At 40.1% G+C, this 15,541-nt stretch overlaps 1 protein-coding gene across 1 annotated transcript in view; it reads right to left on the bottom strand.

The window, feature by feature from the left end:
* Positions 1 to 15,541, bottom strand: part of SCFD1 (sec1 family domain containing 1) — a 326,499-nt gene that overhangs the window by 119,662 nt on the left and 191,296 nt on the right. The window contains exon 15 of the mRNA XM_082275124.1: positions 14,032 to 14,128. Coding sequence (XP_082131250.1) covers positions 14,032 to 14,128 — 97 coding nt within the window. The remainder of the gene's footprint in view (positions 1 to 14,031; positions 14,129 to 15,541) is intronic.

Genomic DNA, 15,541 nt, shown 5'->3' on the forward strand with positions numbered 1-15,541 from the left:
ATCTGGAAGGTCTTATATAGACCGGTGTGTGGCTTTCCTAATCAAGTCCAATCAGTATAATCAAACATAGCTGGACTCAAATGAAGGTGTAGAACCATCTCAAGGATGATCAGAAGAAATGGAAAGCACCTGAGTTAAATATATGAGTGTCACAGCAAAGGGTCTGAATACTTAGGACCATGTGATATTTCAGTTTTTCTTTTTTAATAAATCTGCAACAATGTCAAAAATTCTGTGTTTTTCTGTCAGTATGGGGTGCTATGTGTACATTCATGAGGAAGAAGAATGAACTTAAATTATTTTAGCAAATGGCTGCAATATAACAAAGAGTGAAAAATTCAAGGGGGTCTGAATACTTTCCGTACCCACTGTACTTAAGACACGAGATATAGCACACTACTTTTGCCATGTCAATAGTCCCTTTCTATGTTGTGCAATACCTGGCTGGTCCTGCCTGTTCCCATGTTCTCCTCTGTAAACTAATCTCGTTTTTCATGGCTGCTGATCTCTGATAGCATGGTAAGTTTATGTAACTCCGTCATCTAGCTATTTCTTCAGCGTCTCTGCATCTCCCCCTCCCTCTTCCCACCAGCTCCATAGTCTGTGTGAGAGTGGATCTTCCCCCCGCCCTCCCCTCTCATGCCTGTGTAATGCTATTCCCTGCAGCTGCTCCAGTGCTTGTAAAGCAAAGAAATTTGTAATAATTACTTGAAACCCCTGTTTTAGGTCCCTGATCAGCACAGTGCGTGCTAAAATTATAATGCTAAATACCTTCTTTGTAGAGCCCTGCTGAGCAGACATGTGACCTTCCTCTGCTAGCTTGCATTCATCAGAGGGAAATCTCAGCCCCCCCCCCCCCCCTACTGTACTCACTTACTTGGGACAGGAAGCAGAGAGAGGTCACATGACAGGACAGCAGGGCTCTGCAAAAAAGGTATTTAGCATTGTAATTTTAGGAAAACACACACACTGTACTGAGCAGGGACCTAAAACAGAGCAGTATCAAAGTAATTATTACATGTGACTTTACAACCACTTTATTGTGCCAGTCAGCACTCCTATTATGTTGTGTGTGTGTGTGTGTGTGTGTAATATTCCTATACTGGAGCTGAATGGTACCTAAAGGTTTCAACAAAGCATGCTCAAAGCAAATGCTCTGTAAAAGCTGCACACACTGTTCTTATATAAGCTAAACAAGGCCCAGGGGCCATGCAAAGAATACAAAATTCTGACACTTGTGAATGTTCAGGCTTATGGTCATTACCTAAAGCTAAGCATCACATAAAATTAAAAATACCACTCATTTGCAAACCTTGTCTGAAAATGTACTACATATTTTGTTTTCCAGATAACAGTGCAACTCTTCGTTATAAACACAATTAGTGTCTGAGAAATGATTCATGTTAGAAAAATTTTGGAAACGGGAAAATTGAAACTCAAAGTGTGTGCAAAGACAAAAAAATTATTTTTTTTAATTCTGCATACACTACAATAATAGGTATGCAGCTAAGTATTTCTGATATTTACTGATATGTATGCTACAAAGTTACATAGTTAATCAGGTTGATAAAAAACACATACATCTAGTTCAACCAAAAGAAAGAGAGAAAAAACACACACAAATAGAAAACCTCCATGAACACAATCCTATACCCACAGTTGATCCAGAAGAATACACAAAAAACATGTATTTGGCCAGTGACCTAAACTAGGTAGGTTGGTGTAAGAGCCAAAAAACAAGCATTTTCAGATGAATCACAACAATGGCAGCCCCAATATTTCTTATAGGAAAGGTTCCTTTTTTACTCTGAACCTTAAATCTTAAGAAATAAGGATTAGGGAATAAAAGATTGATTTTACATTCTAAGCATGGAATAGTTAGAAGCTAGTATGTACACTATCTGGCTCAGAATCACTCTTTCCAAAAAGGCTACATTGGAATAAATAACTTGAGTTCTGGAGTCTATAGTTGTCAACGGCTGATATCAGCCATGTAAACTCTTATGAGGATATGGCGTTTTCAAAGGAACTTGTAAATAGCTGCCCCCGGGGATGACATTTAAGTTAGGAATCACTTCTGAATTATGACATTTTCTTTTACTATGAACATTTTCCATATTTACTTTATCAGTGTTTGAGAAGCTTGAGCGTAGTTATTTTACATATAGCCAAAACTGACGCTATTAAACGTGTTGTGAGCAATATGCTAGATTTTTCAGATTTATTTCGATTTTGTAGGAGTGACATGATTCCAATTCTAATATCCAGATGACTGCAGGACAGATACACAAACTCTATCATAGTATTTTGCTTTCTTCATTCCAAATGTATAAAAAGTTGAGATTTGCATGTACTAAATTTAGATGTCAATGTCTGGATCTATTGATAATTTTGATTTCACTGGTAACTTTTGCTGCTAAAATTTAGTTTTTTCATTCTACTGTGAATGAACCAGTTGGGTGTTAGGTGTATGTTCCACAAACATAGTTTAAAAAAACAAAAAACTGCAGTGTGATATACTCAGAGAAAGGAAAAAAATGGATTTTTGTACTGACCTGTAAAATCAATTTCTTAGAGTACTTCACAGGACACAGAGCACGCTTTAAATCATGGCTACTTGGGTTATGTGACACTGGTAGAAACACAGAAAGGAAGTCCTCAAATATGTAACCACTCCCACTCAGGAAGTTCCTCAGTTATGTAGCTTGTAATGATTTCCCAAAAAAGAGGGTAAGGACCTCTGTGTCCGTGATGTACTCCAAAAATGGATTTTACCACCTCAGGCCCTTGCCTATTTCAAAACTTTAAGGATAAACCGTGGTTGTTTTTCATTTTGCTCTCTTGTATAATAAATGTGCATGGAAGAAGCCAGAAGCAGAATGATACTTTTTATAGTTACAAGTGCTGGATAATTTATTGTCTGCTATTTGAAAAGTCTTAAAATGAAGTAGATTATAGAGTACCATACCCTCCAAACCCTTTTAGGACCTGTTAACCAGCATAAAAACATTTGAGAAGCCAAACTTGCCAATGTGTCTTTAACACTGTGCCACAATAACAAAACAAAAATCCTAATCCTAACTGTGAAACATGGAGGGGAAAGCATTATGATTTGGAACTTTGCTACTTCTGGAGAACTTTCTATCATGATCAATTCATTACGGATCGAGGCATTTTCCAGGACAAAGCCAGAGTAGCTATCTGTCACGCTGACATTAAAGAGAAGCTAGAGAGAAACAAAATAGGCTTAAGGCCCAATATGCCTTTTTTTAACTTGTTATAAAGCCAGGCTGAATAACAAGTTCAGAATCTAACATTTGTGTGTATGCTTTATAATCATAAAAGCTGACCTGTGTTAGCAGCATACTGGAGAGCCAGTCCACTCCTCTCACACAGAGAGGTCGATTTACTAAAACTGGGAAGTGCAAAATCAGGAGCAGCTGTACATGGTAGCCATTCAGCTTCTAACTTCAGCTTGGTCAATTAAGCTTTGACAATAAAACCTGGAAACGGATTGGTTTCTATGCAGAGCTGCAACAGATTTCGTACTCTCATGTTTTAATAAATAACCCCCAGAGTGCTTTGGGTCTCTAGTTGTCCGACGCTTTATCTGCACAATATTTTATTCAGCAATGCTACTCTGAATCAAGTCAGTGTTTTGGCAATATGTGGTTAATTTTAAAAGTGGGGACAAACTGTCATGAAGGGGCTTTTTCATGCAAATAAACAAATTGCTTTTCCGAACACTAATGCTGGGCAGCTGTACACACGGGATGAATATCAGCTGAAATCAGTCGGTACCGTAGAACACAGCCAACATTCGGCCCATGTGTACATGTGTACAGCTGCCAGCGCGACAGAAGACGGTCTCACGACTGGCTTCTGACGAACAAGAATGCTGGAAAACCAGCATCCAATCATTAACAATGGCTGTGACCGATGATCACTGTGTTTTGGCAGAGGAGCGGTCCCCCTGTCAGAACCACACAGTAATTACAGGTATTTGCCCAAACAAATGTGATAAGAATGATGGGAGGGGGGGGGGGGGGTTGCTACAGCTATGGGATACTTACTTTAGGAACACAATTACCTTCTGATTCTCCTCCTTTGTATAAACTGGTATTTATTGAAGGCTCAGTGATGTCTGGTAAGTGTGACAGATGCTCACTGAGGCATCATTAAAAGCTAAACACTGGTGTGAAGCACTGCCCTCTGCAGACTATCCCAGCATTTAGAGCAGACTCTCCTGGATCTCTATTTTTGTGTACTATACACTCTATTTGGTGTAAGTAGCTGAGGGCTCCATTTTGATATGTTGCTGTTGTAAATGCAGGTCAATTTCATTCTTATTTGAAATCCTTTGCCCCTACCCCCTGCGGGAGACCTGGTACGTGGGCCGCCCAAATTGGTTGCTGCATGGGTTCCTAGTGATAGATTTACCTTCATCATCGATCTGTTCTGTAGAGCTCCATGCCATCACAGGTATGGAGACACCTGTTTATTTTTATTACTGCAATGTATTGGACTTATGTACATGCATTTTTCCACTGATTAGTACTCATTGTATTTTTTGTTTTGTTCATTAGTAAAGATTCTAAAAAAAATTCTTCATGCGTTCCCTGAAGAAGTAATTGTGGCGAAACCAGTGGGAGACAATAAAATTGCAGTGAAGGATGCTTTCTTCTTCTTTTTATACCAAATATGTGTTTGTACTTTGTTTTTAAAACATTTTGATAAATAAATGTTTATATTTTTATAAATATGGATTTGCTAACTTTCTTTCTGAGCACCTTAATAGCCCATTCACATTGAGGCGACACGACTTCGGGGGGCGACTTCACATAATGGAAGTCTATGCAAGTCGCTCCGAGGTCGCCCCAAAGTAGTACAGGACCCTTTTTCTAAGTCGGAGCGACTTGTGTCGCTCCTATTAGAACGGGCCCTGTACTACTCAATGGACCGCGACATACCGCGACTTGTCAGGCTGACAAGTCGCCTGACAAGTCACGCTAATGTGAATGGGCTCTAAAAGTCCCACACTCCATGCTTTCTCTCCCTGTTAGAATATTTGGGATGTTGGTGCACATATTTCTTTTGCAATTGGTCCCATCCACAATAACCTATATATCTGTCAGAACACAATAGCACAGTGGGGGAGATCGCTATACTAACATCGCTGGTGTTTGTACAGCGATCTGTCCGTTTTTTTTTTTCATTCAACCAGCTGGGTAGAAAAAAAAAACTTATAGTGTGTTGGCAAGCTTAAAGCTGGCCATACACGCTTTGAATTGCTCTTGTTCAACCCCACGGACAGAGCAAGCGAAAGCTTCAATTTGTGGCGATTAAGCAGTAATGAGCCACAATTCAAGCAGTTTATGGCTAGCTTAAGATTGCTTTAGTAAGAAGCAGCCTTTTTCTGCAATTGCAAAATTGTCTCACACACAAATGCAGTCAACTTCTGACTAGGTTCACTATTGAATCTGAGTACAATAAATACTATGAAACGGTTTAAATGTTAAAGAATTAGAGCATGTCAGTCTAATGGCAGCAACCACATAGCCAACATCCCAAAGATATCTAAGCTGGCACCTTTTTTAGAAATGTTTTATTCAATCAAGCTCATAGAATATGCCTGCTTGACTTCCTTAATGTCATGCTTATTTGTCCATAATTAATGCATGGCCATTATATTAGCTTATAGGAAACAGTATGTGATAAATGGGTGGCACCAATCCAGAGCTTCTTTCTAAATTACTTACTGGTACAACAGAGCAGTAACAATTACCTAAACAGATACACATGCCTAATAAACATTATACAACATATTCAGACTACTTCCTGCCCTTGTATCTATTCCTTCTTAAGAGAAAGAGTACAGATTAACTCTCCTTTCATGTTTTATACAAACTCAGCCTCTGGTCAGAATTTGCATTGCCAGGCAAGTGGCTTTAATTAGAGATGTTTCCTAACCCCTGGGTGATCAGGAGCCCATATCCTAAAACTGGCATGCTTGTTGTAGGCTTCTTTTTGTAAAAGGTACAATGGCTCATGAGGCATTTTATTCACTTAATGTATTTCCAAGTATACAAACTTTGTTAAGGAGCAGAATCACAATTAGCCATGTCTAGTCTACTCACCAAGAGACAGCGTCAACACACATGCTAACAATCAAGTCTTCCTAACAACAATATAAGCTTATCTTAAGCTATTTTAATTATTAAGCTGGCAAATATACAGTGATATAATGAATTATACATTGACGATGCCTGTACATTATTTAAAGGGTACTGTGTACCTATAGGTAGATTTCTTTTTTGGATAAAGTAGGGAGGGCTCAAACCTTTAACATTTGCTTTTTTGTTTTGTCCCATTTGGCAGTTTCCCCCTAACTTCCTGTCTTTGGGTCCTATTCACACAGGCTTTCCACCCAGCGGACTCCGTTTTGCTCAGCGGGGATCGATCCGTTGATCCCCCGCTGAGCAGGCGGATGACAGGTCCGTCTCTGCTTACTTTGCAGAGACAGACCTGTCAGATCCTTGCTCTCCTCTATTGGAGATCAGATGAAAATGAACTGCCTGTTCGTTTTCATCTGATCCTATCCTCCATATGGATGGAAAACAGGGTTTCCATCCGTCTCAATTTCATGGACAGGATCTGGGAGGAGCTGGGTCTGCCTCTGGCGCCACACCAGGAAGTCCGCCGCTGTCCAGGAAATATCGGATGTCTGTTTTGTTTTTCAAATACACTGCCATATTATGATATATATCTGCTGAGTGGTTTTTATCTTGCACAAAAAACAGTCCTTTTAACCCCTTTACCACCGGAGGATTTTGCTGTCTTACGTCCACGTCCAGGCCACTTTTTGCGATTCGGCACTGTGTGACTTTAACTGACAATTGCGCGGTCATGCGACGCCGTACCGAAACAAAATTTTTGTCCTTTTTTCCCCAGAAACAGAGCTTTCTTTTGGTGATATTTGATCACATGTGCGATTTTTACTTTTTGCGCTATAAACAAAAAAAGAGCGTAAATTTTGAAAAAATTATTTTTGGCCAATTTGTTTTCTGCTACCTATGTTTGGTAAAAAAAAAAAATCACAATAAGCGTATTTTGATTGGTTTGCGCAAAGTTATTGCGTTTACTAACTAAGGGAAAGATTTCTGTCATTTTAGTGTTTTTTTTTTTTAACGAGTAATGGCGGCAATCTGCGATTTTTTTTTGCGGGACTGCGACATTGCGGTGGACAGATCGGACCCTTGACTGACATTTTTGACACTTTTGGGGGTACCAGTGACATTTCTATAGTAATCAGTGCTATAAATATGCACTGTTACTGTAAAAATGACACTGGCAGGGAAGGGGTTAATTTTATTGGAGAGGGAGGGGTTAATGTATGCCTGGTGCTTACTAACGTGTGTGGGGGGAGGTGACTGAGTGACACAGGGACAGATCGCATGTTCAGCTATGCTGAACCCTGCAATCTGACCCTGCCTGTCACTTAGGAGATCCGCCCGCTCTGTTTACACAAGCGGGCGGATCTCCAAACTCAAATCCCTGATGATCGGGGAAGAGCAGCGGCGATCGCCCCTGCTCCTCCCCTGGCCCGACTCCCGCTGTGAATGAATACAGTGGGAGCGAGCCTCCAGCGGCGCGCGAGCGCCGCCCACAAGGGCAGGAGTTCAGCGACGTAGTAGTACGTTGCTGGACGATAACGAGCCACTGTGCCGCAGTAGAGGCACAGTGACTGGTCGTAAAGTGGTTAAACATACTGCACCATGAGCTCTCTCCTTGTCTTTTGCTGAAATCTTCCCACGGTTGGACAATACTGAACCATCTGTCTGCTTATTGTGTGGAGTTCAACATATACACTTCAGGCTGTACTATCTCTTCCCTATTGGTGAAAAGCGCTGTTGATCATTGTGCAAACAGTGATCCCATCCCTTTGGTAAGAGACAGTGTGCTCTGTGTGGTGATGGTGTAGTTTTATCAGGATCACCTATTGTCGATCTATCTCTCACACGTAAAGGTGAAAGACTCTTCAACTCTGATTAAGAGACTGTTCTTATGCAATTATTTATATTTTATGGACATGATCGCATTGGATAGCAGCGGGTGTCAGCGGAGATATCGCCGCTGACACTCGCTGCTCCATAGAGGTGCATTGAGCTTCCGAACAGGTCCGCTTGAAAAAACTGACAGGCGGACCTAATCGGAAAGCCCGTGTGAAAGGGGTCTTGAGACACAACACAAAGAGGAAATGTTTTTCAAAGTTAGGGGAATTTTATTTTAAAGACAGCTATCACTGGAAAATGTGTCCCCATTGAGAGTATCCACTCACTTATGAGGAGACAACCAGAATATTTAGAATTTTTTTTTACTTATTTTTTGTCCTGGTGACAATAGCACCATTAAGCATTTACCACACACAGCGCAGGTTTTTACCCTTCATATGGAAAGTGCTTCTAACAGTGGAACTATACCTACCTTTCTTTGGCTCACTTTGGGCCAGGTGTAATATCACAGTATTGCTACAAGGGCTCACTGAGACTTTAAGGTAATTATATAAAAAAAAAAGGTATTTCTGAAAAATATTTCGATGGTGAAAAGAAATTTCAGCACAGGATATGAGCATAGAGAACCAACCTTAAGGTGATGCTTTTTAAGGTGTTGATTTCGGCAGAAATGTATTTGGGTTTTGGGAAGCACTGACATATGTGAGAAATGTGCCAGACACTTACTGGAATCAGGGGAGTAAGTTTATACAGAAGGGCAGGACACTGTCTAATTAAAAAGTGCTAAGGAAAATTAAGATTTTTTTTCTTAAATTAAGCATATCAATAGTTACTATGTTCAGAAGAATTTTGGTCTGTACATTTATTTAAAAAATTTCACATATTCAACAGTCAGTTATAATTTATTAATTCTACATTTTTCTTAACTGTCTGTGATTAGAAATTAACATTACAAATTCTCCAGGAGTTACATAAAATGGAAATAACATAACTTACAGGAATGGCTGTTTTCACACTCACTATAGTGAATACTGACCTGATGGGGCAGAGCCTGCTGAGCGCAAAATTATAACAAAGTCACCAGATCTGAATTCTTTATAGAAAGTAGGCATGAGATACAAATTCGGGTCACTGCAGTTTGAAAACAAACCTTTTGGTGATCTGTCATTTAGTAGTGGCAGAAGGCCCAAAGCTAAATGACAGATCCCTGGCTGGCTCCTGTTTGTTAAAAAACCAGCCAGGCATCCTGGCCTCCCTCCTTACAAAGTACTCTCCCAATGTTGAAAGGCATGTGACCTGATAGGGTGTATATACTGTACATTAAAAGGACAGTCCACATAAAAACAGAAAAATGAAAAGAAAAAAAAATGGCATTGAATTTCAGAGAAGACAATGTATTATACAGGCATACAGCTTGGGTGGCCAGGCAAGGGAGGGCAGTGAGCATGTATCCTACTCCCCTCTCCTGAACCATACCAGGCCATATATGCTTGCCAACATTGAATGGGTAACTTTTTAAGGAGTGGAGGAAAAGTCTCCTCACTTTCCCTCTTGCAATGCGTCATGTTTAGCGGCAAGGGCCTCATCCCCACATATGGTTCCCCCACAAAACAGAAAATAAAAAAATAGGAAAAATGATTTTAGAACAATGGTCTCACATTGCAAATCCACTGTCAAACACACCATCCTGCAATGCAGATCTAATGTCAATAATGATGATTTGCCGCCCAGTGATGTTTCTCCACCACCAATATGACTTGCTGCCCCCTGCTGCCCGATGTTTGTAAACAAAATGGCTGTGGATCCTGAGTTTCTTCACTAGCCAAATATGGATCTAAATTGCTGCAACATGTGATTGACGATAGGTTTACAGGGGACAATGCCTACATTTTTAGCAAGTTTTCATTAGAGGACTTTGTAATCTGTGTTTATTTGCATTTCTTTTTATTTATTTTTTTTGGGGGGGGGGGGGGAGAGGGAGAGTTTTGAGAATGAGTAAAATAGGGTACTGGGGGGGGGGGGGAGGATATCTGGTGGCCCCCCTTTTTTTTTTTTTTTTATAAAGGAGACTTCCAGATTCCAAAAGGTCTCCACCCCAAACTTCCATAATCCATCCTCTGAGGGACCAGATGTGGAGAGGTGTTGACCCCTGCCCCCCCCAACCACTCCCAACATTAAAAGTATGTGGCCTTGTATGCTTCAGGACAGCACTTGTTGGTCTGGTATGAATATTAAGGGGAAACCCACACCTTTTTTTCATTTTTATGAATTTCAAGGGGAACCCTATCCTTTTTTAATTTTTTTATGCAACTTATTATTATTATGCTGGAACTTCAAGCAAAGTCCCCGTAGAATAAAATAGTGGCAATTGCAATTTTGATGTCATAGGATATTTGTGCAGCGGTTTATCAAACACATACTTTCAGGAATAAATACACTAAAATGAACAAAAATATTATACCCATTTTTTTTGTAAAATATAAAAGATGGGGATACATCAAGTAAACAGATACCAAAATGTGTCAAGCTTTAAAATTATACACGCCCAATAAATTACAAAAAATGGTACCCAAAATTCTCCATAGGTGACAATTTAAAAGTCTTTACAGGTTATAACTTTAGAGGTAACCATCACCTTAGCATTACTGCTCTTATTTTGGCATTTGCAACAAAACCTCACATATGTGGTGCAATTTATGTTTACATACACATGCGCCTCCTAGGCATTGGGGTGTTTTTAATTTTTTATATATTTTTTTAATGCTTTTTATTAATTTTTTTAACTGTACAGGTTCTCTTTATGGAGACATGAGGGGTCTCCCCTGTCCTCCACTGTAGCTAATCAAGCACAAATCCTGTTTAATTGGATACTACCCAGCTACAGTAGCCAGGGAATGACAGCTCTGAACTGATGTAAAGAAAGAAACAGAAATGATGTAATACAGGTCAATTCCAAGGTCATTGGTTGAAGGGCGGATCAGGGAACTCACAAATTAGTGTATTTATCATGGTACTGGGCTCCCTGGAGGAAAAGGAGAGCCTGGGAACAACTATGGGGGCCAGCAGCAGGTGGAGCACCTTCAGAGACCCGTAAAAATGATTAAGCCACCTGGATTACTTTTACTGAAAGCCAATCACTGGCTGTAAAAATCCAAACCAAAAATTAACACCTTGAATACCAAGACAGTTGTAAATGTACCTTGGTAAAGAAGGGCTTAAGGCATCCCCCAGGCATGTTATTTAAAGGATTAGTTTACTTTTAATGTTGCCTTTTAAGACAAATTAAAGATTTTCTCCCCACTGAATGGTATTTTGTCAATTTATTTTTTGCATCGGTACATGTACCCCATGGCGTTGCCCAGCTATCCATGCCTTTTTAGCAAAAGTTTAAAAATTAGCCTTGAAAAGAGTGTGAAACAATTACAATAAACTTCCAATAGACTTTGATAGACTTTTGAATCTATGCTTGGGATTCAGGAACTTCCCACTGGGTATACCAAACCTTCCAGCAAACCAAAGATTGCCTGGTTCACTCAAAACAGGCCTAAAGTATTATATATGTGCATATATAGTACACAGCAAAACCTGATAAAAAATGTAGTTTACAGATTGTGGATTTTGTGCTTAAGATGGTTATCCAGGCTTCCACTGATTGGAACTGAACTAAAAGTCGTACTGCCTGTTTGCATGAGAAATGAAGTGGAGAAGAAGGTCTTTTTTTTAAATGTTAAAGTGAGAGCGGCACACTCTATATTAGACAAACATCCACTACAGTATTATTATTTAAGGAGACTATCATCCACTCCTCTACCCACTGAAGCACACTGTACTTCACCCTTCAAAGCATTGCTGAAGGATCTGATTCCTCCATATACTCCACATGCCAAACCTTGGTCTGGTCACATGAGGTATATTGGGACACACATCTAGTGAACATATATGTACCACGTGGACAGTTATTTCCTAGAGTAACATACACTTAGCCAAAACATATGATTACATGCGATGTTTACAACTGTTCATTGAAACAATATTGTTCCTGGGTCCTATCTTGTAACCCTGTGTCCGCCCCCAAGACGTTTACACACAGGAGTTGGATACACACTGCCTTTAAGAATGACGTATACACCAATATCTATGCGGTCCTGAGGAAGCTATTTGTGAAACACGTTGACCGGCCCGAGAAGAGACATAAACACATGTATTCACGTATCCGGTATATGGATTCTTTCATGGTCTTGTCTGTTACTCGAACATTAGGTGTATACAATGCAATATTTTTTAGGAGATTTTTGCTCTTAATTTACTTTGTATGTTAGTGGGGCATAATAATCTAGACCCCTCTCTTTTTTAATACTCTCCATGTTTTAGAAGATTGTCCAATAAAATTGTATTTTACCAAAACTTACTTTTTCAATATAGGTCTCATGTTGTGCCCTAAAAGTCCACATTCATATTACAGAGGTTCTTGTCTAAGAGTACCTGCTGTATATATTTTTTTCTGATTTTGAATAGGATGTTGGCACGCTCAGGAAAGTTCCTCCTCCTTCCGTTAAAGAGAGAGAGATTCTAGAATATGATTGATCATTCTGAGACAAATTATTGCAAATTCCTCAAACCCAACAGTCAGGAAAATTAAACTTAAAGAACTAAAACATGTTTGAATACAATTTCTACAGAAAAGTGAAGTTTGCAACATTCATCCCCCATCTCTGAAGTCGAGTCTAAGGTATACCTTAAGATTATATATGACTTAGACACATGTACCTTTCCCTCCTAGGCCTCTGCACATGGGGTCAACAAGGTATCATGTAGTCTACATACATATAATAGAATGTGTACTGTATGTGTGGAGAGTCACCAAAGAGACTAATACTGACACATCCCTTGCACCGTTATTCCAGTGTCTTAAAGAAAATGTGTAGGTCCCACAAACCTCTATCTATCAAAAAGATCACAACTGATGCTTTTTTATGTAAATCTGTTACCGCAATCTGCAGTAATCAGGGGTGCTATTTTCATGTACCAATGGACTGTATGCTGTGTAGTCAGATGCTTGGCTGGGAGCAGTGCACCCATCTGCTTCCATTTCCTGATAGCATCAGATTTATTCTATTTACTAAAATAGTTACATTTAAGGCACGCCGTGAATGATAACTTAAATTCTTAATTTGGGTTAAATCTACACATGTTTTTGTTATAACTGTCACAGTTGTTTGCTCTCTCACTTGAACTGTCCAGCCATCAAATGGCTGGTATAATAACTGGTCACATGTGTAGCACCAAGGCAACTACAGATCGAACAGTGGCTAAGATGGCAACTTCCTTGGCTGTAAAGGATAAAAAAAAAACTTTAGTCCTGCTTTAACACCCTCTATTTAGAATAGTTTAGTGCAGCGATCAATCTTCTAGTATGAGTTTTTGCACTTGATGTTAGCTGATGTATGATGTTAATAGATATCTCTAGATTCTTTGATGTAGTACTTGCAGTCACCTTCCCAATCTCAAATCAATATGTAGGATGAAACTAGTCATATATTTATGCATATTCAAAGCAACTGGGGATGTGATAGTAACAGAACAATCCATTCTGCTCTCTAAGATTTGTATGGACATGCTAGAATATGTTGTTAGTAATATTAAAAAAATAATACTAAATATATCTTTGTAAATGCAGAGAGAAGTAGATATGTATATGATAGCATCTTAAAGCCTTGCTCAGAAAAGCACACTGAATAAGCAATAACGTCTTGCAGTGCAGTCACATATATGTGAAGTCAGATTTGTGGGACTGTGCCATGTACAGAGATGTGTGGTACTTTCCCTGCCAGCTGAGACCTGCTGTGAGGATGGAGACATTTGAAATCAATGAGGTGTTGAGTGTGCTGGCTTCAGAGCCAAGGCCTGAAGGGCAGCTTCAGGAACAATAACAAAACAAACCACCTATAACACCTACTGGCATTCCCCTACAAATTAACTCTATGCCTCCCTAGCAGGGATATAATCAAGCCAAGCTCACCATCTGGGTCAGAGATTATGTCCAGAAGGGATTTGTCCAGCGATGACTTGCTCATCAACTTCTCTTCATATTCAAAATATATATCCAACTTCCGAGCCTACAAGAGAAAAGAAAAAGAAAAAAGCTCTTCATTAGTGAGATATACACACATTGCATAAAAAAAATATAAAAATAAAAAGCACATTGTAAAAATCTGGTAACACTGTACTACAAGGTTCTTTAATAGTGGGTTTGTTTAAAGGAAAAAAATGGGATTTTTTTGTTACTATAAAATCCCTTTCTCTGTGTTCATTGACGGACATAGCTCTTCTGAATCTGGACAATTGGGTTATATTGTCACCTACAGGAGTAGGACACTAAGCAGAAAAAAAATTTAAAACTCAGCACTGCCTATGGGCAGTCCCTTTTGGCATAAAACCCTCCTCTCTGCTATAGGCAATCCAGTTTGTAACAAAGCAATGTCAGAAAAACATAAATGTCAATAAAGGGGAGAGTGCTGTGTCCATCAATGAACTTAGAGAAAGAAATTTTACAGTAACAAAAAATCCCATTGTCTCTTGCGTTCACTGACTAACACAGCTCTTCTGAATCTGGATCATTGGGATGTCGCAAAGCAGTGCTTCAATGAGGGGCAGGCAAACCAAAAAGCAACTGGGGCAAACAGGCTATATGATAACCACTCAAAAAATCCTAAAGGGGGCAACAATGAACAGCAGCCTGCAACACCATGTGGCCAAAACAAGCTTCTGAGGATGCAAACACATCAACTGTGCAAAATTTGTAAAGATACGCACAGACGAATAGGCAGCTGCCATGGAATCCTGAGACATCGATCTCAGACGCATAGGGGGCACTTAGCCCTAGTGAAAACTGCCAAAAAGGAAAAGGAAAGAGCCCCCCCTTAACAGAGTATGCCTGCACAAGCGTTCGCTGGATTCAACGGCAAGCGTGGCAGCAGGCCACCAGGCCCTCCCTAGATTCAGTCGTGAGCATTAAAGAAATGCTACCCACTTCATTAGGTGCAGTAGACAGGCACACACAACCACCCAGACCGCAACCAAAGGTGATGGCCGTGGACACAAGAGAGATGGAACAATGTTCTCAGTTAGGTGAAAATTCAACCCCACATTAGGTAGAAAAGAGGGGCACAGGCGAAGAGCCGCCTTATCCTTGCGTAGAAACCATAGGTGAAGACTTACAAGACCGCCAGCTCAAACACCCCTCTCGCAGAAGTATGGCAACTTTGGAGAAAGAATAAGCAGGGAAGACAACAGAAAGGTAGGCCTCTGGAGAATCGTTCACCCAGTCCTAGCATAAGAGCAAGGCCCAAGAGCAAGTGCCTAAGACACCAGGACCGTGGTCATCCCAGAGCGAACCAGCAATGACAAACGCAGTGTGGGTGACTAAAAGCGAGGACACTCCTCCACCGGTGCCATGGTTTGCCATAGTGACCTAGAAACGGGTAGGGGGGGGGGGGTGTTGGAATCCACTATAGGATGAGAGGGCCATA

The sequence above is a fragment of the Pelophylax lessonae genome (assembly GCF_965119305.1).
Source record: "Pelophylax lessonae genome assembly, chromosome: 13".
In the NCBI taxonomy this organism is placed as follows: Eukaryota; Metazoa; Chordata; class Amphibia; order Anura; family Ranidae; genus Pelophylax; species Pelophylax lessonae.